We start from the raw sequence: 26,449 nt of genomic DNA, 5'->3' as shown, positions 1-26,449 counted from the left end.
TTTATATCCTGCAACTGAGGTTGTGTTTCATTATATTCTTTAAGGAGCATATAGGGAAGTTCAAACTAGCTTTTCTCATTTTAAAGTTGTGTTCTAAAACAGCTGGAAAGTGTTAGGAATATCCTAGTACAGAAGCTGTGATCTCCTGTACTATAATCACCACAAGCAAAGAGGTAAGGTCAATGCTGTGTCTAAGCCCCACAGAGTTCTCCTGTTCTGCTAGTTAACCTATGCTTGATGACTTCACAATTATTTTGCATAACCTATTCTGAATTTTCACATTTTGTAGGTTATTTCTTCTGTTCTGCTTCTCAAGGAGAGGGACAATGAATTATACAAAGCACCAATAGCCTAGTGGAAACATATTTAAGCAACTCCTCTGACGTCAGATATCGTATCAGGCATTGACCACACACAAACACAACTCTGTAACCATACATGTTAGAAATATGCTTTTTTAAAAAGGTTGAGACTTCTAAACTTCTGTAGAATTGTGGCACACATAAAGCACTGAATAAGGGCACATTGTACTCCACCAGAGGTACCACAGGTTAAGCTGACTAAAACCAGATCCAGAAATTTCTAGTTCAAAATGAACAGAGATTCAAAAGATAGTAAGGAGTCAAAGACTGGGTTGAGATAGACTCATTGAGCTTGCTGCCTTCTTAAGTGTTCAACCAGTTGTTACAGTGTTACACACTAAGGCTGTATACACAGAATATTTTTATCACACATTCGAAGCAGCTTAATCTGGGATAGCTCAGTCGGTACAGTGGTACCTCGGGTTAAGTACTTAATTTGTTCCGGAGGTCCGTACTTAACCTGAAACTGTTCTTAACCCGAAGCACCACTTTAGCTAATGGGGCCTCCTGCTGCCGCTGCGCCACCGGAGCATGATTTCTGTTCTTATCCTGAAGCAAGGTTCTTAACCTGAAGCACTATTTCTGGGTTAGCGGAGTCTGTAACCTGAAGTGTATGTAACCTGAAGCGTATATAACCCGAGGTACCACTGTAGTTTGTTCAGAGTTGCTGGGTATAATAACTCTGTGAGGGATAAACTACAGTGCTCAGAATTCTTAGAGGGGGAAAAATGCTGGAGGAAGTATAACTGGAGGGGGTTATACTTCCCAGGATAAATTCTCTAATAGATTTTACTTCCTGCCAGTGAAGAGATATGCACAGACAACCCATAACATGGAACACATTCACCCCTACAGGAGAATAATGTGATCTAAAGACAGCAGAGACCCAGGTTCACATCTCTGCTGAGCCAGGAAGCTCACTGGGAGACCTTGGGCAAGTCTCAGCCTAACTTACCATACAGGGTTGATGTAATTTTAAAATGGGGGGGGGGGGGAGGGGAGCCACACACTCATTTTGATCATGTGATTCTTACATTGTATTGCCTTTCTATTTCTAGGTAATCTGTGTTCCAAAAATGTGACAGTGTTACAATCACAATTCTACAAACTTATAAAATCTCCAAATTGTATGGTTCTTTTTTCATAAGTAAAAAAGAAAAAAGAAAAAGAAAAATACAGAGTGTACAAACAACAGTTTTAATTCCACCCCATCATTTAGGTTTAAGAGCAGCTCTGGCTCTTCATCGTGCTGAATAAAAGTGCTAGAAAAGTCAGTGTTATGAGTGATTTCTGAAACCCCATTTTATTTTAAAAACACATTCCATTCCTGATTTAGTTCATCTAGTTCTATTGTGATATTCTTTCAAAAATACTACCATTGCGAATTCTTAACATCACTAAAAAAAGCACTGAAAGGCTGAAAAATTGATACTTGCTCTAACTACAACAAAATAGAAGTCACAGTCTCCGTATATTAGAAATAAATATGAAAAGTATTCAGAAAGTCATTTAGATCTCAACTGCATCTTAAGAAGGAGATAGTAAGAAAAGCCTTAACAGTTCATTTTGGAAACAATATACAAAGAACCAGTCGGAAAATGGAAATAAAAGCAAAACTAAGGAAGAATATGGAGAATATTTTACTTCTGTCAGACCTCAGACACTCAGCATAAAAACATGGTTCTGGATTTGAAAAACAGAAATATGTAGTTTCTTCATCTCAAAAAATCCACATGAAACTGAATGTTGAAGGATCATTTTGCATGTCCACTGATATGCAGCATTCAGCAACTATATTATAAAATACAGACTCACAGAAATATCAGTATTTTCTTGCCTCTGCTCATTCCTGATCAAGCAAACAGGTTCTTTGGTTACTGAAAAGTTTCTATCTCATGCGAATGCTGAAAAACTGGTTTAACCAGCTGTAATTGGAACTTGGGTGACTTTGAACTTCTTATGGCACTGAGACTGGGTTCCTACATTACTCCGGCAGAGTGGGATGCCATTCCTTTGCACATCCCCGTGATATTGAGAAAAGCCCTGGACCCGCGGGAAGAATTTGCACTGCATCCCCTCGCTTACGCCAGCACTGAACTTCGAAAAACGGGTTCCCCCCGCGTGGCTTGCTATGTTTCCCATACTGCCAACGTAATTTAAGAACAAAGTCTAAGGAAGAAATGGTCTACACATATTGGAATTCAAAGAACTGGTTCTATTATTCTATTTTGCCAACTCAGATTTTAAAAATCCCAGACACCCTGAATCTCTTGACAATATTCTTGTGTGTGTAGAGTTTTATATACACCTCCATGTGAGGATTATGCACATGCAGTTTTAAATTAGAGAATTTGCAAGGAGGGTGTTTAAAATTCAAATGTATTCGTCATTACTCTTTTTACAGTTTTGGTAAACTATCATCATAACAAAAGAAGCCAGTTTGGATTTATTCATCCCTTTTCCAAAGTCTGAAAGAATATACAGTACATATACAGAATGACAATTTGATTCATCTAAAGCAGTCTTCACTTTGCTCAGTTCCTAGAGTTCTTCAGACTAGAAGATAATACCAATCAAATCAAAAGGTTTTCCACAAGTGAAACGATAAAGCAAAGAACCAAGAACTATGCTCAGAAGCGAAGTGGTTTAGAACATCTACCTCTATATCTATATATACATACACACACAAGTTCGTAACCTTTTATGAAAATCACCCTATATCCTATTGATGAACAGAAACGTTATTGTAAAAATGTTGCTAGTTTAACAAAATGGAGAAGAAATGGCTTGCTATCAAAATATACATTTGAATTGCAGGCTAGAAGGTTTATGCTATTAAAAAATAGTTTTAAGCAAAATCCCTTGCTTGTAATGACGACTGGCTGCGGGCTTGTCATTGCAACATGATGATCCAACGAGGTCTTATAAAAAGATTGAACAATGACTCCCTTCTTTATCTGTATAATGTTCTTGACAAATGCGGGCAAGGAGAACTCCTTCCTCTCTGTAGACCAGAGCAGTTTTCAAAGTTCTCAATCCAAAGTTTGAGAAAACAAAATGGCAGTCAAGAATTCAGAATCTCAAGTGGGATTTGTGTTTGACCATGTACCTGCAATGTAAAGAAAAATCACCATTATAGAATCTTGCAGCAGCTGCATAAATATGTAAATTTAGGCATGCATTCTCTCTCTTGCAAAAGTGATGTTAACAACCCAAGATGTAAGAAACTAAGCTAAGGAAAATGGTAAAGCAATAAATTGTCCCCCCCCCTCCTTTTGCATTTGGAACTAGCTATCATCTGTTCCAACTGCCCCCCCCCCATCATCTGAATGACACAGATGTGGTGTGTCAACTACAACAACTAATTCTCCATCAATAGATTTTTAAAGTAAATCTTTCACTACTCTGATTGACAGACCGAAAATGGACTTCAGCGATAAATCGGAGGAGGGCAAATGACATAAACTGAAATAGTACTTGCAGAGTATTTATTTATTTAAAACGTTATTATCAGAAGCTCTTCGGTCAAAGTTCTGAGTGGCTTACAAAATAATATACAATACAATCCAGCAACGACAGATTTAGCAGGCAGTTAAAAATCTAGAGTAAAATGGAAACAAAACTAAAAAGCCTGGGCAATGTTTCTTTTTTTGAAAAAATGTTTGCCTGCCACGGAAAGGAAATACAGATGGAATTCAACAAAATTCTATAGAAAGGAAGTTCCATAAACAGGTTGCTGCAATGGAAAAGACCTTGTCTCTAATCACCACCTGCAGGTCCTGATGGGGGACCCTGAGCAATGCCCTCTTAATGACAGGGCAAGTTCATTCAATAGTCCTTCAGGTATCCTGGTCCCAAGCCATTTAAGGTTAAAAGGTGCTATGAAATGGTTTGGTACCTGCGTGTCTTTTCCAAACTGGTGTAATCTACTCCATATGACCGCTTCCAGTTAATCAAACTGCTGTATCTTTGCTCTAAATGTTTTACATCTCTAGATAAAATGCTAAAAATATTTAGCTTTGCACTTGTTACCTTAAGTTTGGATGTAAATAATTGGGGGGGGGGGGGGGGGGGAGGTAAGAGCTCACTTTGAGCCAGATCTCTAAAAATGGAGGATATAGTGCAAGGGGAGACATTTGTTAAGCTGTAGAAACTCTTTATGAGCTGCTATTGGTACAGGTTGGAGAGCAGGGTATTAGAGAAGTGAGCAGGAATCCCAATCAGTACAGATGTTCTTGTGTATTGCTTATTAATATGTAATTTGCAACAGTGCAGCAAACTGGCCTTATGTGGTGGGTATCTGACTATTGTTTTTAATAGCTTGCCAGTTTCAACAGATGGCTTTTATTTAAAAATATAAATGCATCCCCCTCCCTTCAGAGTGATATTTACCTGTCCAATGTTTCCCAGAAACGCAGGAACACTGGTCTGTCCAAGTGCCTTTTGTGGTAACTGAGCTCTAACAGTGTCACGTCCCATTTCTGGACATTTGGATCTAGACGGACTTCATCGTATTTAAGATGGAAAGCTTTAACTATGAAAGAAAGGAACGAGAAAAAAAGATATCACAATTAAAATAACTCTTAACACCCAAACTCATTTTGGAAGACTGCGATACAGAAACAGAAGACACAACAAGACCAGTTGCCACAGGAGTGTGTAGGGATATCGCTGTACATGCAGCTAGGCTTCATTTCTGTGATCCAGCTAGGAGCTTAAGGTGACAACTATGGTGCCCTTGTGAACTAGCCCTAATGCCCAACTTCCGTGTCACGAGTTTTTAGAAGAATACTCTGATTTCTGTCCTTATTCTAAGGAGCTGTTCCAATATAATGGCTTGCATTTTTGTTAGGCCCACAATCCAATCAAATAAATGTTAATTGAAACACATTTTAATGAATAAATATCATATATGAAAAAATAGAATTTCTGAAGCTGGACACACAGTTTCTTGGTTTTTGGATACATATATGTGTGGAAGCTACACAGCATCTTAAAAAGCAGAGACATCACCTTGCCAACAAAGGTCCGTATAGTTAAAGCCATGGTTTTCCCAGTAGTGATGTATGGAAGTGAGAGCTGGACCATAAAGAAGGCTGATCGTTGAAGAATTGATGCTTTTGAATTATGGTGCTGGAGGAGACTCTTGAGAGTCCCATGGACTGCAAGAAGATCAAACGTATCCAATTTTAAGGAAATCAGCCCTGAGTGCTCACTGGAAGGACAGATCGTGAAGCTGAGGCTCCAGTACTTTGGCCACCTCATGAGAAGAGAAGACTCCATGGAAAAGACCCTGATGTTGGGAAAGATGGAGGGCACAAGGAGAAGGGGACGACAGAGGACAAGATGGTTGGACAGTGTTCTCGAAGCTATCAACATAGTCTGACCAAACTGCGGGAGGCAGTGGAAGACAGGAGTGCCTGGCGTGCTCTGGTGCATGGGGTCACGAAGAGTCGGACACGACTAAACAACAATGTGTGGAACCAGGCATCATCTTAGAAGCAGCATTCCCTCCTATGTGACGTAAAAGGGAAATGAAACTTTTAAAAGGCTACTAGCTACATACAGTTTTTATAATGGATTGTAATAAAAATGACATAGATTTAGCTGACCAATTAATTGGAGTCCATTGTAAGTTTTTTTTACTGATTAATTCAACCGATTCAGAATCAGTTTACAATTCTTCCTATTTGTTGTTGGTCAATCACAAATTTTTGGATAAAAGCTATGGCTTGAGTCCAAGCCAAGTCCACAAGGAGAAGTGGGGGCACATTGCCTGATTCCCACTTCTCCTTGCATCCTTTGAAAATCTGCTGGGGGGCATTCTGGAATAGAAAGGGGGAGATGTAAGGGATAAGCAAAAATATTCTCCTCTACTACATGAAAAGTTGGATGGTGACATTTGGAGCTAACCCATAACTTTGGTGTTTCAGAGTACTTTGACAGAAGTGTGTCCCCCATCACCAAAAAATGAAAACAAAACACATCAGCCCTGAAGACTACCAATTTGGAAATATTTTTAAAAGTGCATTTAGCTTCCTTGTTATATATAGTTTTGTTGTTTTTCCTCAGGCTAAAGGAATTTGCTTCATGAGTATTGCTGTGGGGTATGTGTGCCAGATAAGTTATAGAAATGATATGCTGTTGTCAGCGGTCTCTGAGGCAGAAGTACAGCAAGGTGAATGGGACAATTATCCTGGATAAGAAGTCAGTGGGCTCATGTTTTGTTTCCAAAGAGGCTGTTTCAGTTCATCCAGGTCCACTTTAAAAAAAATGGAAGTACTGCATTAAAACATGCCCTCTGAAGATCTCAACCAAGTCTCGATTTCAGATGTCACAACACTACATTAGAGTGGCACTTAAATATATTACCTCTGTAATATGAGTCTTAACCACATGGCAGAGTTTGTAAAGTGATAGCCCCACCATAGCAAATCACCGGCGAACTTAATCTTAAAATCACCATATCGAACCATGGAAATCTTTATCTAATTGCTTCTATATTTTACACACAACACACACAAAATGCATAGGACTTGCAACCAGTATTACAAATTGCCTGAAGGTGGAATTTCTTCCATTAAAACTTTTTTGGTATCAACAAAAAATCCTTTAAGTACATCAACTTTATGTATCTAGGACATCTTCTAGCATTTATAATAAAAATATTATTATCATACTATGTTATACCAACCTTTCCTTTTAAAAGAAGTACACGAACTATATCAAGGATATATGCATTTACAAAGAAATCTATGAATGTCAAACAGATCCTTTGAGTTAGGAGCAAAATGTATTGAACAAGAATCAATCCACCAAAAGTGACCTTCAAGTTCAATAGACTTGCATTAACATGTGATTGCAAGTAGACCTTTAAAATGACATTCAGATAAAATATTCATATTGGTTAAAATGCCAAAATACGGAACTCTGCACTGAAAATATCTACTTCCATACAGACATCTCTGAAATGAAAGGATAAAAGAAATTATTCTCGACAAAAGCAATTGGTATATGGTCCAAAAATAAACAAATTATTTCACAAGAGGTCAAGCGCTGTAGCCTGGAAAACATAGGATAAAGAGAGTACTATTTTAAGCTTTGTTCAAGTGACACTTTATAGGATTTCAGCCAGCATAAAGTGTTATTGTGAGATACTGAGAAATAGTCTGATGTGCTCTATCTAGATGGGAGTCTAATCCCGGATTTGCATGATACATTTAGACTTCTTCTTGGATTTTACAGCAATCAGCTTTCAATTTATTTATTTATCCGAACTTTCAATCTACAGCAAACAATTCTAAATCTCTGTTAATCTTCCTTGTGGAAGAAAGCCAGTTTCCTCGTGGAAGAACTTTGAGCTTCTCTGCGTGTATGAAAGTCAGGAGCGACGAGCTTCATTTAAATCCTAATGCTTCCCAGAGTACCATTTTGTCCCAGCAATTTTGATTTTCTCAACAACTTGAGTACATATGATGGAAGATGGAAGTTCGGCAGAACTGGATTGTTGCATTGCTTTTCAATGATGCAAGTGTGCTGGCTAAGGGACATAGTTCTAATCTAAAATAACTGATGGGAATCCGCAATACTAAGAAGTTCGGCTGCAAGTGATTAATGGAATATATGCCTGACTATTCTCTGTCAGGAGGTTTTAGTAGGCAGGGTTGCAAACATTTCTCCCCAGCAACATCCCTCCTCCCTGGCAATATAGATGAAAATGGTTCCTTGGATGCTCATGCGTAGGTCCAGATTTTTCAGTTTGTGTATGTGCACACTGTTGCAGGCGAGATGAACAGTTCTTAAGATTAAAGAAAGTTTTAAGCTGTTCTGTGGGAGAAGCAATTGTTTGTATTGAGTTACAGATGAGAAAAGAAGCTCAAAAGTCTACCATTCCCATGCAGAGCTAAGGAGCAGAAATCTGGAGCAGTTTGCAGAAGAGGAGGCACACCTGCTAACATGATACTGAGATGCTTCTTAACCCTAAATTCCATCAAAACAATATAAAAATATTAGAAGTCCACAGCCCAAGGTAATTCAAATCAATATGTGAATTTCAGCTCCCATCCCATCCTGTAGCTGCCTTCAGACCCCATTGTCTCCTCTGACTTGCAAAGTCAGAATGCCATAGTGACACTAGAAGCAACAAATGGGAGAACTCTCTTGTCAAGATCCATCCATCACTTCATTAAGCCCTTCCTTGCCTCAATTCCTCCTCGGTACTTTTCCAAAAGCCCTTCTCAACAACTTTGGCTCATCCTCCCCCAAAAAGCTCAACAATTCTGGTCAATCTAATGGGTAGATCACTGCCAGTTTTTTTATAGAGGGAGGAGATCGCAGTCTCTTGGAAGTTGGATGTGCCTGGCCTATACTATTCCTTCTTCCCTCGTCTCTAGGGTCCCTGCCATGTTGCTTCTCTACACTCTGGTCCTCTTTCTAGATTTTAGCTTGACCTTATGTGAATCCCAGCAAAAATGACAATTCATCATTCCCTCAGAGAAGCTTGACAGCAAACTAGTTCCCTCAGCAAATGACGCTCTGTGCTACCAAACCAGCCTTGCTGATCGGTGTCAGGTGAGCTAATGCCTCCATCAAAATAATACAGTGTTGATAATTCATAATTAAAACACGTGGCAGAGAATTAGCTGGCTGAAAACGAAGGCTTACTTTTTGCAAAAATATCAACAGGTGATCCATCAGGTAGCAACCATGGCCAGCCTTTGAACTGCCAAGCAGGACCTTGTACAAACACAGCCACAACACGATCCCTAAAAAGAGAAAGATGAGAACAATGAATACTAGTGTTCAGCTTTAAAATGTCTTTTACTTCCTGCAGTGTTCCAAAAGCTAAGAATTTATTCACATAAAGTTTTCTCCACTGCATAAGAACTTCGAACTGTTCACGTCTTGTGGATATCTGATCCCGGTCTTATTAAATGTATTTAGACATTGAACAATGCCTGGAAATCTTCAACAACAAAGCTAACCAGGAACATGGACTGCACATGTAATCTCTCTCTCTCTCTCTCTCTCTCTCTCTCTCTCTCTCTCTCTCTCTCTCTTAGTTGGAAAGAGTTTATTGTTGTTCCTTAAGATGGGAAATAGTTCCAGTGGAGAATTATTTGAATTTATTTATGCATTTTCACAGACTTAATATACACATATTACAGTTTCTTTTGTTAATCTCATATCAAAAGACTTCCACCCTCCCATGGTTCCTTATTTATTCATTTTTTTGCTGCATATCCTTTTAATACAGTGGTACCTCGGTTGTCGAACATAATCTGTTCTGGAAGACCATTTGACTTCCGAAACTTTCGACAACAGAGGCGCAAAGGGCAGTTAGCAAAGTCAATGGAGAAAAAAGGAATAAAATGCAGCAGAAGCCGTTCAACTTCCGAGGCGCGTTCAAAAACGGAAGCAATTACTTCTGGGTTTTCTGCTTTCAGCTTCCAAAACACTCAAAAACCGAGGTACCACTATACCACCCAAATCATTCTAGACTTTTATCATACTGTTTTTAACTGCTGTTCATATTTCTAACCCTACTTGGAAATTTATTTGCTTGTTGTATCTCTTTAAATACTCGCCAAAAAGCTCCCACTCTTCCTGTATCATGTAATCTTAATCCATACTGAGCCATGACCTGGACAGGTCAGCATGAGCACAGAAAAAGGAGAATTTGGAAGCAGGGAGAAAAAGGTCATGAGAATCTCTCTTTTGCATTCCCCCAAGAGAGTTGATAGTTTTGTTTGCAGTTTGGGAAAAAGAAACATACTTTCTGCTAATCACATTAGAAGTGACCCACTGTCATAATGCTCTTTTCATGGAAAAAACAATGGCCATTGTGGATTTTGTAGACCCAGACAACTATGGAACGTTGCAGTTTAAGAGGACTTATAACTCAGTGCTCTCTTCATGAGTGTCCCAAAGGAACACTCTTAGTAACAAATTATCATCATCATCATCATCATTACCCCACCCATCAAACACTAAAAACTTCCTAAACGGGGTTGCCTTCAGATGTCTTCTAAAAGTCAGATACTTGTTTATTTCCTTGACATCTGATGGGAGGGCATTCCACAGGGCGAGTGCCACTACTGAAAAGACCCTCTGCCTGGTTCCCTGTAACCTCCCTTCTCGCAGAGAGGGAACCGGCAGAAGGCAATCGGAACTGGACTTCAGTGTCCGGGCTGAACGATGGGGGTGGAGACGCTCCTTCAGGTATATTGGGCCAAGGGCGTTTAGGGCTTTTAAAGTCAGCACTAACACTATGAATTGTGTTCGGAAATGTGCTGGGATTGTGCCCATTTGACACAGCTATGTTAGCAATCAAATATTCAATGAGAAGGTATGATGCCAGAATGGCTATTTCCAGAAATGAAAGTAAGTGGACAGTACTTGGCTTCAAGGGGGCTGTATCCTAGCTCTATTGTCAGCAGTAGGGAAACAGCAACAGCAGCAAAATTTCACTCTCCCTTACCAATCTTGAGGCATAAGTTTTAGAGGCTGATCAACCACACGATACGGTACTGTAACACTGACTGTAGTTCCACCAGGCTGCATCTGGTCTTTCCTTCTCTGTATTAAAGTTTCATTTTCTCGCTGGCAACCTTGCTTTTTCTTTTCATCAGATGGCACAAACCTTAAATATAAGCACGACGAGAAAATAAACAGACTGGGACTAATTGATTTGGTGCAGTCAAGGTAAAGCAGACATTACGTAGTCAAGAGATTAATCAGAAATTGGACAGAATCATGGGGAATCACTGAACAATACAAGCTAACAGAGCCTCTAAATTGATCAAAATAATTTCAGAAAATCTCTAGGCTGCTCCAAAAAATAGAGACATGCATGCTATTTAAATGGATATTTTACACCACAAATGGTGTCACTAGAAATAAATTCCAGATGGATAGGTGTGTTAAGTCTACGCCTGAAAAGTAACAAAAAGTCCTATGGCACCTTATATACCAACAAATTTATCGCAGCATAAGCTTTTGTGAGCCAGATCTCGCTTTGTCAGATGTAGGTGGGCTGTGGTCCACAAAGATTTATGCCACAATAAATTTGTTAGTTTGTAACATTTCACAGGATTCAGTTTTTATTAAAGACAAGGATGGCTTGGCAGTCTTGCAAAAAAGCCTACATGCCTAGGAGCCTAATCTTACATTTTGGCTGCAAGGATCTACCGTATCAACTGCTAGATGTCTCTCAGAAGAGAAGAAATCAAACTCTGTTAATTGACATGCATGAATTTACATATATTCAAATTCATTAACCCCGCAGCCGCCAAAGTAGCAACAATGGAACAAGAAGGAAATTTCTCCCAGTTATTTGAACATTTCACGACATGTTTAGATGCATGGAAGATAATGTTCAGTAGTGCCATGGAAGGTAAACTCGAGTAAAAGAAGGAATCTGAATTAGACGAATCCAGAGAGGTTTTCATGACAGCAACTCATTAGAAGCATAAATATGGTGAAAAAGAAATGGTTAGACAGCTCATTGCCAAATCCCAATACATACATTTTAGGTTCTAGCAATATAAACAACTGAAAACAAACATCATATTTAAACAATGCATTTATTGAATTTCCTTGCTTTCAGAAGCAATAAATAGTTTCTTCTTAGAAATGGTCAATAGCAGTACAATTACTGACCAATTGCTTCCTTTTTGAGCTAGCGATCAAGACAATCTCGCCCTTTTAAATTGAACACAGAAAGTGCACTATTAATATTCACATACTGATCTCCTTTGCATTATGGGGAAAAAAGTTTATTGAAGGTTAACACTTATGATGCCTTAAACCTGGCTTTTTGATGAGATACCTGGAGAAACATGACGAATTAAGGAAAATATGAACTCCAGATCTGCTATTTAAGAGTACCTTTTCAATAAGAAGCAAACAAAAGAACTTACTTTTATTATCTCAAGAAAATAAATCCAGAAATAATGGCAATTTTGCCTTTCTATTTATCTGTCCGTCCATCCATCCATCTCTCCACACAAACACCGCCCTTCCTTCATTATAAGATCTCAGAGCAGTTTACAGAATAAAGATGAGAGTGAGCTCAGTGTGTGTGTTTTTTCTAAACCCCAATCAAATTAGTTTTGTCCACCTACAAATTCTAGTAACTCTTATTATCGCTGGAATTAGGTTTCTAGAAGGACAAATACAATAAAATGCAAATCAGAAGTGGTTTCTGAAAAATAATAACAATAACAATAATTTTATTTTATTAATAAAGGTGCCAAAGCCCAATTTCAACGTTTTTGTGTGTGCACACTAGAAAACATGGCATCTGAACGTTAGCTGACCCACGTCCCTCATTTTTAATTACTTTCAACTTAGCAGCATTTCCTTGAAAATGCATTTTAAAGCCTTCCATATTCTTTTCTTCAGTTCAGCACAGTCTCAGTAACACCTCCTGCAATAAGTGGGGAACTATCACATTTTCCCAACATGGGTAACATGCCACTGGATGAAGGCAGCCAATTACAAAACGTGAGAACATAACGATGGGAAAGCGTTATGCTCCAGGAATTCCTAACTAAGAAGCCAACCTCCTTTCTTGGTTTGGGACTCACAAGAGAAGAAATTGAAGTGGCAAACCACCAATAGATTTGGAGTGACGTGGTTCAGTATTGTTAGGAGATGACTTATTTTTTCATCCACACCAGGTCAAAGTATAATTCACAATTTTTAGATAAGCAAAATATGGAAGGACACTGAGATGTTGGCAATTTCCCAGACTAAAGCCATGTGCTATAAGAATTGCTCTTTTTTAACATACCTGTCACTTAGATCTTTATTAATTAGTTGCTCCACAGATGCTCTTACCAAAAAACAAAGCAAGATACATTGTCCATACCATTTATGAGCATATGCATGACAACTTGGATCATGCTTGTTGTTCATAGAATCATAGAATCATACAGTGTTCTCATCACTGTATCTCACAGAGATAAAACCCACTGCGACACACAGAAGAGAGAACAGGAAACACAGCTGGATGCACAAACTAATTTAAATGGAAGGTGAGATTTTCCTTCTCTAATTTGGGGGTGTAAAATATACAGACAGAGGATGAAAATTAGACTGCCAGTCATGACTGTCACACACTGATTTGCCAGACTACAAAGAAATGCTCCTCAAGGTCACAAATCTTTAGTGGCAAAACACTGCATTCATGGGATGATAAAGGGATAGGACTAATAGAAGTACAGAAACAGTTGCAGCCTCCTGAGGACCATAAAAGACGTGTAGAAAGAAGGGCAGAACTTCAAATACAAAACCTGCAAATGTCTGATTCGCTCGCATTTCAGCTTCCAAGCCTAGGAGAGAGATTCTTCTTGCCACACATTTTTTATTTATAATTTTATTATTTTGATGTTGAAAACTAAAATCTAAAGTTTAAGCACAATGTAAAGGAAAACATTACAAATATAAATCAAATTAAAATGCATACAATATACAAAAGCAGAGCCTATGCACACAGGGTTCAACCACTGTACTGATTTGTGAATCAATACATCAACCAACCTACAATACAACACGAAGTGTGCCTCAAAAGGCAAAAGGAAAGGCAGAAAACCTAAACTAAACTTTTCTTTTTTTAAAAAAGGGCTTTTAAAAAGCAAATCCATATTTTTGTTCAGATCTGAGTTTACCTCTGGTATCTATATGCTTTCTGCATGGAAGTTAAGAGGTTCTGTAGAACTCACAATCATAGTGTTGTTGTGTTTCTTTTGTTTCTGCTAAGGAACCTATGCTGTAGTCACCAATTTTGTCATAAAAAATTAAAATGCCGCTGATATAAAATAACATGCACAGTTTCTATAATAACTTACAACTTCAGCTACATTTTTTTACACCTGACTTTTATGAAGCATATTTTACTCAGCTACTTACTTTAGATCCTGCAGAAGATCTTTTGCATTGAGCATAGTTATTAAAGAGGTGGTAGCTGCTGGAATAATGATGATGGGTGTTCGAGATCCTGTAGAGAGATAATTTAAAAAACAAAACAAAGACATAATTTTAACAAAATGCCATTCTCATCATCATTTTTAACCCCCTGCTCTGCAGCTTAAAAAATTATGAACTAATTGTAAATCCTTACTTCGTATTTGCCACAAAATATAGGCTGTTTATGATTAAAGGGCTTACAAAATTAGAAGCAACTCACCTTTTTTCTGGTTTGGAGGTGGTCTTGCTTGGGAGACTGTGCAGAGGAAAAAGAAACCACATAATCATTGCTTTATATAACAAATTTTGATTCTGAGTAAGATTAGTCAAATTTATTAGCCTGGAATAATAAATCCTTAATTCACTTCCACGTGGTGTCACTTGGTTATTATTTGCATTAATGCTGCAGTAGAAATGTGAGTTCTAAGAAGTACTCACAACTCTTGTGATCCTGGCATGAGATACCGGAGCAGGCAACTAACAAGGGGGAAAACTATTTTCTGCCTATTTTCAAATCCATTCTCTGAGAAACACTGGACAATATTTTCCTCTTCTGAATCACAGTAGCATAGCACATGCCATGACATTTTGTTCCTACAGTGTGGTGAGATTACATCCTTAAGAACTTGGTCATAATTTCCTCCAGCAGGGGAACATTTGTGTCTGCACCAACAGTTACCAGAAACGTGGATTTTATTCTAACCCAGGAAATTTAAGACTGGGTTTGAAGTTGGTTACAAATTCTGATTAGCAGTGAACACAATCGGCATACAGTACAATGAAAGAAATTGCCCAGTTCAGCAAATGTTCAGACTCAAATGTTGTACTTTGAGGAAGCAAATGAAAGCTCATCAACTGAACACTCAACAAGTAACTTTTCAGGTTTTACAAAAATGGAGTGCAACTCACAACTTCCCAGCACTGTGGGGTGGTACACTGTGGGTGACTACTCTTGACCGAGGGCTGAGGAAATCTCTTCCCAGTCTCAGCACCGTCACTGGAAGAAGATGAGCAGCTGCGAAAGGCAATTGCCCGATCCTAAGTATGCCTGAGGGACTGGGGTGGTGCTGTGGTCTAAACCACTGAACCTCTAGGCTTGCCGATCAGAAGGTTGGCAGTTCAAATCCCTGTGACGGGGTGAGCTCCCGTTGCTCGGTCCCAACTCCTGCCCACCTAGCAGTTTGAAAGCAAGTCAAAGTGCAAGTAGATAAATAGGTACCACTCCGGCAGGAAGGTAAGTGGCGTTTCTGTGCACTGCTCTGGTTTCTCCAGAAGCGGCTTAGTCATGCTGGCCACATGACCCGGAAGCTGTACGCCGGCTCCCTCGGCCAGTAAAACGAGATGAGCGCTGCAACCCCAGAGTCGTACACAACTTGACTTAACTGTCAGGGGTCCTTCACCTTTACCTTTTTAAGTATGCCTGAGGTTTGAAGGGACATGAGAGCATCACCCTGCAGTGTTGCAATGTAAAGGGGCAACTGTTGGCATAACCCACCACACTTTAAGAGGACAGCTGCAGCTATATAATTACTTACTTTACTAAGTGCTTTCAGGATTGCATCAACGCTGACTTCAAATTTCATAGTACACTGCCTATGAAACTCTGTTAAGATCCCATGATCACTGGTGGTACTGTATAAATATATAAGACTACTAAAGAAATTAAACCATTTTGTAGTGAAATCCTGAGGGAATGCTTTCTTCAGATGCTTCATGGCACTTTGCTTGTTTCTTTGTACTCTTGCAGGATGGAAGGTCAGTCGTGATATTGGCCACCCTTTGTACTGACGAAGGCCTGTACAGGCCTTTCAGTTAATATGTGTGAAATCGCATCTGGCAGTGTGACCCCCATGTGCAACGGCTTATCCAGATGTATTTCTGCTCTTGCTATTTCTACCCTTTTCATATCATTGCCTGTCAGTTCCAAACACATTCTTATTCTCAACAGCCTGGTGAGATAAATATGACAGGCAGTATGACCTTTCTAAGCATAGGCACATAGCTGCAAAGATAACATAACCAGTAAAAAATTCCAATACTATGCCAGTCTAACTACATTAGCATTCCATCTTAAAATATCTTTTAGATGATGATCATTTTAAAGCAAAGGCAAAACCAAACAAAAACACCTATTCCTGAGAATTTTGCATCTGGAAAAGTTGAAAAGTGTATAGTCATTTCCATTAGGAGGGCAAAAGGAGCTGTTGCAATGAAGATGCCTAACAAATTGATCCAATTCACATTGAATCCCCCCCATTAATTTATTCTCCTAACTTCTCTTTATTCTATAGCTACTTAGTACCTATTTAACAGCATTATTCTTTCCCCAGCCTGCCATCACGATCCAGTCACCATTTGGTGCTAAAAATACTCACATGGCCTTGCAGTATTTACATGGCATCCATTCTTAGCATCAGTTCAAGAGATAGTTGCTGTTAATTGTCAGCATAAACTGAGTATTTCTCAAGGGTTTTGACATCCACTATAGCTTGAATTTAAACAGCCAGACACCTGTTTTGTGCAGTGACCTTGGGAGCGGTAGTTCTGCATAGGGGTCTAGAGGTCTCTAACAACAGTTTTGGAATCCTCACCAAACTACAACAGCCATAATTCTTTGCGGTTCAGCAAACCAAACACTATAGTACTGACATGCCCTGACTCACCATTCAACATTGGAAATATTTGTATGTCCCAGAGGTGCTTAGTGCAAGACATAATGGTTGTTAAAAACCCCTGTCTAACTATTTAAAGCCAGAGACCAAAGTATTTTCTACAAGTAATGCATACTAAAATCAGTGCGGATTTAAAGCCAGGTCATGCATTTTGTGCACTATTGCTTCCTGCAGACAAGACATAAGAGCTTCTTGCTGTGAGTGCTTATGGGTAAGGATACATACCACTCAGGTTAAGAGCCTGGATGGGTTAAAGAGTGAGGGAGAAAGGTCTTAAGATGCTCAAATGCCACAGAGTAAGAGCCTGTTGTGTGTGAGAGAAAACGAGTGAATAGGCTGCCTTGGTGGAAAATGGGATGGGAATTATTCCTAGTCCATTGCTGGCTTAATTTGTTTGAATGTCTTGCATTGTTGGCATTTTTACTTAGATATCTGGCTAAAGTAGAAATTTTTATTTTTGTCACTGTAGTTTTTGCTTGTTTATCTTATGTCAGAATTGTTAATTTGTTGTTTATTAGCTTTGTTTATATGATTTTGCAATTTTTACTCATTGTTTTTCTCTTTTTATTTTATTACTTTGTTACCTTCTCTGAGTTTGAAAATATTTAATGAAGAGCAGGATATAAACACTGCAAATGAATTAATAAATACATACACATGAAATACTTATTTTAAAAGGTAGATTTACCTGGTCTTGGCACAGGCTGAGCTGCTGGGGTTTGGGTCTTCCGTGCCGAAGCGCCTTCCTTTAGAAAGAGGAAAGTCAGCCTTTAATATAATAAAACTTTTATTCATATACACGTAAACACTCTCTCTTTCTCGCCAGGAAAACGATTCAAGCAAATAATTAATAAGACCAGCATCATCTTCCAGCATCTTTTTACATAACCAATGTAATATATGCTTTAGAAAGTCTGAAAGTTTTGTTTAGGAAAAATATCAAAGGCAGAGAAAAAGTTTAAATATAGCAACATTCGGACTCTTTATCTGAAGATGGGTGATGTCCACAGTACGTAAATAAAAAATGGTGACTCCACAAAAAATATGTTCTTTTTTTATATGGACACAGCTACTCTTACACCACACCCACTTTTACAGTTGGGACCCCAGAGGGCTGACCATGGGTCAATAAAGCTGTGGACATGAAACATAAGTTGGCCACCCCTGATTTAATGTCAACCATGGAACGTGGTGATGGCTACCTGGTTAGACAGCCTGTAAAGGGAATCAGACAAATTCATGGAGGATAAGTTATCAACAATGACTATAGGCTACCTCAAGGACCAGAAGGAGCATCTATCTGAATACTAGTACCTAGGGTACAACAGCAGAAAATGGCTACGGTTCTCATATCCTGTTTGTGGACTTCTCATAGGTATCTGGGCTGGTCATTGTGAGAAAAAGAATGCTGGACAAGATAGCTAGGTGTTAACTACTGCTATCTTCCTGCTTTCATTCACCGGTGAAATGCCACTGGATAACTGCTGCTGATGTCAATTCAACTATTTGTTCTCAAGTAGTAGTAGTAGTTTGCTAACAATCATAGTAATTTTTCATCACATGGGCAATGGGCAGATTATTTTAAAATTAATTAGTTGAAATAATTAATAAACCATTTGTTACAAACTGCAGTTAAAAACTAAATGGTAGGCTACTTCATGAACTGCATGGTAGGTAGCCACTTCCCCCAATTATCAGTGAATGCCTTCACATGTGAAAGTCTTTCAACTAAACATATAATCGCAATTACACATATCCAAAAACCTCAAAGCAGAATGCTCTCAAATGAATACATTCATGACAAATGAGAGGCAAGCTTACACAACATAAAAATTATTTCCATTTTGGGAAACAATCAGCTGTAAATGGGCCCTTAGATTCTAATACAGTGGTGCCTCGCAAGACGAAATTAATTCGTTCCGCGAGTTTTTTCGTCTTGCGATTTTTTCGTCTTGTGAAGCACGGTGTCGGAAAAGTTTTGGAAAAGCTTCAAAAATCACCAAAGTCTTCAAAAAAGGCTACCACACCACATGCTATGAGTTGCTCCTCGAAGTCAAGTCGCAACTGTATTAACGGTTTTAAGAAAAAGGAAACAAACTTGCAAGACGTTTCCGTCTTGCGAAGCAAGCCCATAGGGAAAATCGTCTTGCGAAGCAACTCAAAAAACCAAAAACCCTTTCGTCTTGCGAGTTTTCCGTCTTGCGAGGTACCACTGTATACAGATCTAAATAGGAAAACATTCAGAAGAATGTCAAATAAAGTCATTGCTTGTCAAATTGTGTGTCTGTAAGCAGATTACATCACCAGCGACTATGCTACAAGTACTACTGCTACACAGTTTCTATTCATTTTAATACAACCTAAATGGAATACAGGAAGGCAGCAAGTCCCACTGAACTGAATACAATTTGAATAGCAGCAGCATCTGGCGGATTACATCCTTGATTGAATTTGTATCCTTTTTTTACAACAGGTACTGTTATATGAAATCTGAATTAAATGTTCTCTCATGATAATTAAAACCCAATATGGCTCTTTGAAACAATCGTCTATGAGTCAAAGATACACAGTGGGCCATCTCTCATTCGTCCGGCTGATAAAGACTGGAATTTAGTTAAATATCTCCCTACAGAACTTCAATAAAACATGCCTGATTAATTACATATGGTGAACAAATCTTGCTTGGCATACAACCACCAGCTTTTGCAATGTGCGAAGCACAGTATCCAGTCTCCTTCTCTTTCACAATGATATCACCCAGGATTTACGCCTCTTTAAAGCAAACAATTTATTCCCAAATATCTAAAACCTGCCAGTCATGAAATGACATTTTGCATAGGAAGCTGCAATGCTAGATGTGACAAATCATTACTTCACTCAACGCAACGCGCATCTATGCTCTACAGAAAAGGCATTTTACCAATGTTCACTCGGCTTAACTGGACAGTGCATATAGAATGCCTTGATTTTAATCAGTAAGGGGAAATGAATGAACCAGGCGGAAGGAACATTCACCACCACTCCCTTTCTGAAAGCAAGATAGATATTTTATTATGGTCAAAGACCAGCTAGCATAACACAATAAAAACAGCGTCCATAAAGATAAAATATACAATTAGAGCAGATTGCAGCAATAGCTCATGAGTTAAAATTGAGATATATACATATACCCGTACAACTGAGATTTGGGCTACCATAAAAATTGACCCTGAGGTGCCCCAAAGGGCGACTTCAGCTCTTCCCTAGTAAGCTATTTTATTCTAGAGGATGATTTGTGCCTACAAATCTGGGCGCAGAATCTGGCTACCAGCCAGGTCGTCTTGTGATCTTTGCCTAAGAGGAGAGAATTAAGTTTAGACTTCTCTGAAAGATCGGTGAGCCTCTTCAGCAAAGGGTCAATGGTGTCTTTACAAATCTCAGCAAAAAAAAGGAGATCTAAAAAATATATGTTCGGGGCTTCCTATTTCCCCTAGGCGCAAAGTCTCTGTGTAAGGGACTCTTCTATAGGAGCCTTCTAGAACCGGTGAGGGCAAGGGTGAGCTTCTAGAAAGAATGAAAGCCCTTCTTGCGTTTCTGGATGCGAGGGAATAGAGATATGTGGCTGGAGCGGCTACGTATCTCCTGTTTTCTATGATTTTATAATCGGGGACCCTTGTACAGTCCTGTTGTCTCTCTATGTCCATGATTCTTTGCCTAACCACGGATCTAGATTGGCCCAGGCCCATAGTTATGAAGGTTTGGGGAGCAAGGCCCAGTTTCTGAAGAGTGTTTAAGACTGCTGTCTGCCAGACTGAAACTGGTCACTCAGAATCAATGGGGCTATTCCTCGGGGGAGCAGTTTCAGAGTTAGCCACTTATATATTGATGTTAGAATAACATGAGCTTTGACTTTCATCATCCCTGTTTCTAGTCTGACCCATGCATTTGAAATGCATCTAGGAACTTGTAGAAGGCCTCTGAGGAGTTTGGATTGCATTCTTTCAAGGGGAATGAACAAGGAGGCGGGCCCAGAAAGGATCCGTAAAGGAGCTGTGCCAATGTTTTGGCTTTATATAATTTTAGTGCCACGGGGACATAAAAACCCCCTTGAGTTCTAAAAAATTTAAGGATAACATTTGCAGATCTTTCTCCAGCACACCCATTTGAGTTAATATGAATTTTGTTGGATCCTGATGCCTGGACCGCCATTCCTAAATATTTATAGTTCGAGACTTGTTCTAAATTTTGGCCTTGATGTTTCCAGTTTCTGAGCTTTGGTTTTTTACCAAAAGCAAGAATTTTGGTCTTCTGATAATTTATTTTGAGGCATTCCGTCTCACAATAGGCAGCTATTTTTCTTAGTGCTCTTCTAAGCCCTACGGGGGTTCTGGATAGTATTACCGCGTCATCTGCGTAAAGCAGAGCCGTGATGTGTCGGTTTGCTAACTTCGGAGGATGGAAGTCGAGGTTATGGAGAGTGGTTACCAGGTTATTTAAATAAAAATTAAATAATAAAGCGGCCAAAAGGCATCCTTACCTAACACCCTTAAATGTTTTGATGGGATCTGTTAAGTGCCCTAGCTGAAAGAAAGATACAAAAGTCTGCTTTGGAAGGGAAAGACTTAGTGAATATTAAAAAGAAGATGTAACACTAGAAGTTACATGTAGAACAGCTACATGTACACAGAGCAATTCAGGAAACCAAAGCCTTTTGCCCCAGCAGCATACAAAATACTGGGTTGCATGCAATGCTAGCTAGTCATGCTCACAGCAGACCCACTGAAGGTAATGGACATGACTAACATAGTTCTAGTTGCTATAATCTCAGCATAACTTAGCTGGGTGCAACCTGAACATTGTACTGTCCTTATAGCTGGTCTGACATATACACCACAAACCACCAAACCATCAAGATTAGAAGAGGAGAGGAAAAGAAAGACAATTCTACTGTTCTTGGACAATGTGGTGCCTGAAGTGTACTCAAGGTGCAAAACTGCTACCAGCTATATATTGCAGTTATAACTTATATGAAATCAAATCATCTGGGAGAGCTACACTCATACTGCCCAGAAAGGAAGCCGTCATATACAAAGTCAAACTTTGTCTACAGTGACTGGCAACAGCTGTCCAGCGTTTCAGACAGTGGTCTCGCCCAGCTCTACCTGGAGATGCTGGGGATTGAAATCTTAGATTTTCTGGGTGGTGGCAGCGGGGTTACAGGGGACTGCAATAGGAGGAGGAAATGAAATGTTTATTGCCTTTATTTTTTAAAGATGTGTATCTCACCTACTTTCAGAGGAACTCAAGGCAGCTAACAAGTCATGGCGTGTCCAGACTTTCTCCTCATCAAGCTGCTTGTATTCCAGGCTGTTTGTTTTCACCTTGGTTATTTCCCCACTAGATGTGTGGCAATATTTCTGTAACACACAACTGCAGCACTAGCTTGCTTAGTGTACACAAGCAAACCACTCCCGAGGTTTTTAAAGAGCTCCTTGCCTTTAAGCAAACACTTTCTGTTTGCAGGTTTAGATTGTTTGATTACTTCTCAAGAGAGCGGAATCTATAATGAGGCAAACTGAGCATTGCTCCTCATCAAGAGGGGAAAGAAAGCAAGCAAATTGCTTTAGGTAGCAAATGAAGGGCACACCTTTCTCCCCCCTGCTTCCACACACAACCATGACTACAGCTGCTGCTGGCCGGTGGCTATTGTTTCTTTGAGCTGGCTTTTGGGCACTTGGATGAAACAGCTCTCTCGATTCCTGGGTGGAGTAAGCTGCCACTCTATAAAAAAAGAATGGAGGGTGAAAGAGCGCCAAGCTGCTTTATGAGTTCCTTGAGCTATTTGCTTTCCCTGTACTGCCTCTCCGTCTCCATTCTTCCAATTGGCTGGAAGGAGAAAGGGAGAGGACAGAGCATCATGATCGTGGCAAAGCCAGCAAGGAGACTGTTTCACTGTGGCTGTGGCAGTGGTGGGGACACGGTGGTACTTACCACCTTGCACAGTCAGATGCCTAGACGTGGCAGCTGCAACAGAAATGGTTTGCCTGCTGCTGCTAGAAGAATCTGCATGTTTTGGGTTGTGTAGTAGCGGCATGTCATCTGCCTGCTCCCAGCAGAGCCAGCCTTGCAGACTGAATGAGGTGTGTGCGCACGTGCTCTTTCCCATTGAAGAAAGCTAATGCACAAGGCACCAGCATTCCTGCCGGGTTGCAGTTTAATTGCTCACTGTTGTCACTCAGTTTGCTTTACTACTTTCCCCCTCTTGATGAGGAGCGAGTTCAGGATTCTGGGTTTCCCTTCTCATTCCGCTTTACGGAGTCCCTTCAAGTTGCACTTTCTAATTCCATCTCTCCAACAACGCTCCACATCCTAGCTGCTGTCTTGGCATTTTTCCAATATAAAGAAACAAGTAAGAGAACATTCCCCAAGGGTCCCCCGCCTTTCCCAAATTTACTGCCCCCCCCTTCCACCAATTGCTCTGAATAGCAGCTTGCCTGCTTTTCTGGAGAGCTAAGCAGTGAAATACAAAAGAACAACACAACTTCCTTCTCCTTTCATTTCACTTGGCTTTCTCCCTCTACGCAGCATTCAAGTTTGCTTAAAAAAAAAAAAGTGCTACTATGTTGGGGTGTGGGGGAGGAAGGCTTGCTTCAAGGTTAAATCCAAGTAGGACCACAGCCTTCACTTTGGAGTTGAGAGGGGAGGGATATGACATGATGACACCATAGGAAAGGTGTGCATGCAAATGAGGTCATAGCCAATAATTACAAATGCCACACACAACTGCCACGGGGAAGCGGCCCTTCCGAAAATATGAGTGAGTACTTTGACAATGCTGTTCAGAAAACCCCACACTTAAGACAAGAAAGGAATGTCCTGCATAATTACTCCTCTAACTAGCCTGTAGTACTACATTCATTTTTCTACTCAAACAACTTTCCACATTTCCAGTGATCAACCATCAGTTGCATACCCCTTGCTTGTTTTCCATTGCATTTTCCAACTTTAAGCCTCCCTGCAGCTGCAGCTACACACAGGAATGATGACAATGTGCTGCTACCAACTCAGATGTCATGCTGGCCTGCACATGGGAACAGCTGCATGTGACTGGCAGAAACAAATTGATGCAGCCACAGCCCTCATTGATGTTCATCGGCCCTGAATTACAAGGTGTAGGAGAACAGAACATGGAGAAGAAAATATTGACTGGGATCTTTGGAAAAGGGCTCTAAATTGTCACCGTGTGCTTGTTGGTTTCTATTTCCCTCACTGAGCAGCAACTGCAGTCACAAGACATTGTTTTGCATTCCACAGTCCCAGTTACTGTTGGATTCCCACGGGAATGGGACACTGGTTTCCTGTTTTTCACTGTTTTCTCGGTTTCTTTGTTAGAGAGACAGTTGCTTCTCTGCTCTCACAGAGGCAAGATGCATGTTTGTATTCTCTCAGCATAGAGTGGAAATAAAGTTAAGAATGTGGCACATACTGCTTATCCTTCTGCTGTGTGGACTACTCTGCTTGGGCTCAAGATAAGATGAGCCTGTATCAGCTTCAGATGGGCCGAAGCTGGTCGAAATCTCACAGTGCTAGCCACTAGGATCCCCACTCAGACTTCTTACCATCTTCTGTGTGGTCACAAACTTCCAGGGTTTTCTCTGCAGCCACAAAGACTAGCAATTTGCTTTAAATCAAATAATGAAGGAAACAGATTAAGATTCTGCTTGGTTTGCCAAGTGCATTATTCCACATGCCATCAAGCAGATGCAGCCAAGAAGGTTTCTAAAGCCCATGACTGATCACCCAGTACAGTCACAGATATCGCTAAGCTGTTCTCAGATCCTTTGCATATTTAGGTCTTGGATGGACAAACACATTTGAACCCTCCGTTTTCTTTGTCTTAGATGCATGCAATCAACTCAACTTAGTGGAAGTGTTTTGTTTTTAAAGCCTACATTCATGAAACACCAATAAAGGCATTTGGACAACACTGTCTCATTTCGTGTGTACAGGTTCAGATGCAGAACAAGCCACAAAAACTGCATCCACGCCATTTCCTGCTGCCATTAGACATTCAGTGTCAGTTCTTGGCATTGCTCACAGCAGTCTAGCTCGATCTTCCTCGTCCTTTCCTGGCACCAGCAGAGCTATGGGAATGGAGGGTGAAAGGAAGGACAGAGAGAATGGAGCCTGAGGCTGTTCTCTCGGCCAGGACCACATGAGCTGAATGAGGTGACAACTGAGCGCTTCTAAGCTAGACAGAAGCTTATGCCAGCAGCAAGGAAGAGAGCCACTGTCATGAAGGCAGAGGGATGGGGATTAAATGCAGAACTTCAAGGCAAGGAGAGGAGAATTACTTCTGTCCTTTGTTGCGTGCACCCAAGCGACAAGAAACCCCAGGCGTTCCAGTGCTTACCCCAGGGTTCCGTTTCCTGGGAATGTAGGTCAATGGAGACCGTGCTGTCTTTAGGATTCAGTTTTATTTATACATATAAACAGTCTGATGGAAGGGTTCACAGTGTTAACACTCCAACAGATCTTGTCTCCCCATTAAGTTTCCAAGATCCCCAAACCATGACTTTAGCTTCTGAGTCTAGTTTCCAGTACCATCTCTCTCTCTCTCTCTCTCTCTCTCTCTCTCTCTCTCTCTCACACACACACACACACACACACACGCTTGGCCTATTGCTCTCCATCCTAGGATGATGTGGCATCTAACCAAGCAGGGGTACGAAAAGGTCCCACCATTTGTCTCCATGGCAACAGAGCTCACTATGTAAGATGCTGATGATGGGTACCTAGCTGAGCAGCAACGGTTTGGCCGATTCAGCTGTTTTCTCTTTCTTTTCCAATCAAGAGGCACACAAATTTTATCAAATAAATAAACTCGATAGATAACAACACCATGACAAAGCATGATGGACATTAAGAAATTGCATTAGCATTCTTCTGAGGTAAAAACTGGACAGGTCTGTGTCTTTGTCAACCCTCCCAGTCTCTGCTGCTAAGGTTTTAGACAGAACGGAACCTTTATTCTTTGTGCATGCTGATAAGTACGGTAGTGTTTCATGCAATACTTATTACTTTGCCTAAGGGTCTGTTTATTTCTTGTTTGAATGCATGTGCAAGGAGAGGCTTGTGGGCTTTGAAAAGCCAGACAAGATTCAAATCCCAGAAGGGCAGTAAACATCCTACAAGAGCATGATTTTTTGTTTTTGTTTCGTTCAAAGACTTGTGGGACAAAGCAGTAAAGGCATGTAGGGATTTCTAATTTTGGAGCTTGCTAGAGGAGTGCCATCACTCTGTTTTCCTTGGCTGTTTTTTCCAAGGTTCTAAAGGCAGGTGAGGTGTGAGGTTGCTCTGCGAAAACAGTGTGACTGGGGGACGGATAGGGAGGAAAGCACAGAAGGACAGGTTAATACAACAGTTTTAGTTCTCTGATAATAGGCCAGAGAGAAAGCAAAGGGA

General features: G+C 40.1%; 1 protein-coding gene across 1 annotated transcript in view; it reads right to left on the bottom strand.

The window, feature by feature from the left end:
* Positions 1-1,639: 1,639 nt before the first annotated feature.
* The window catches only part of CDC73 (cell division cycle 73), a 109,666-nt gene continuing 84,856 nt past the window's right edge, over positions 1,640-26,449 (bottom strand). Inside the window, exons 11-17 of the mRNA XM_028732528.2 lie at positions 17,694-17,751; positions 14,554-14,589; positions 14,277-14,364; positions 10,843-11,004; positions 9,027-9,127; positions 4,755-4,896; positions 1,640-3,471 (exon numbers count right to left, since the gene is read on the bottom strand). Of these exons, the coding sequence (XP_028588361.1) occupies positions 3,435-3,471; positions 4,755-4,896; positions 9,027-9,127; positions 10,843-11,004; positions 14,277-14,364; positions 14,554-14,589; positions 17,694-17,751 (624 nt within the window). The 3' untranslated portion in view covers positions 1,640-3,434. The remainder of the gene's footprint in view (positions 3,472-4,754; positions 4,897-9,026; positions 9,128-10,842; positions 11,005-14,276; positions 14,365-14,553; positions 14,590-17,693; positions 17,752-26,449) is intronic.

This window comes from Podarcis muralis, chromosome 5 (genome assembly GCF_964188315.1).
Source record: "Podarcis muralis chromosome 5, rPodMur119.hap1.1, whole genome shotgun sequence".
In the NCBI taxonomy this organism is placed as follows: Eukaryota; Metazoa; Chordata; class Lepidosauria; order Squamata; family Lacertidae; genus Podarcis; species Podarcis muralis.
Note: the sequence above shows the minus strand (reverse complement) of the source record. Positions and strands in the feature narration are given on the sequence as shown.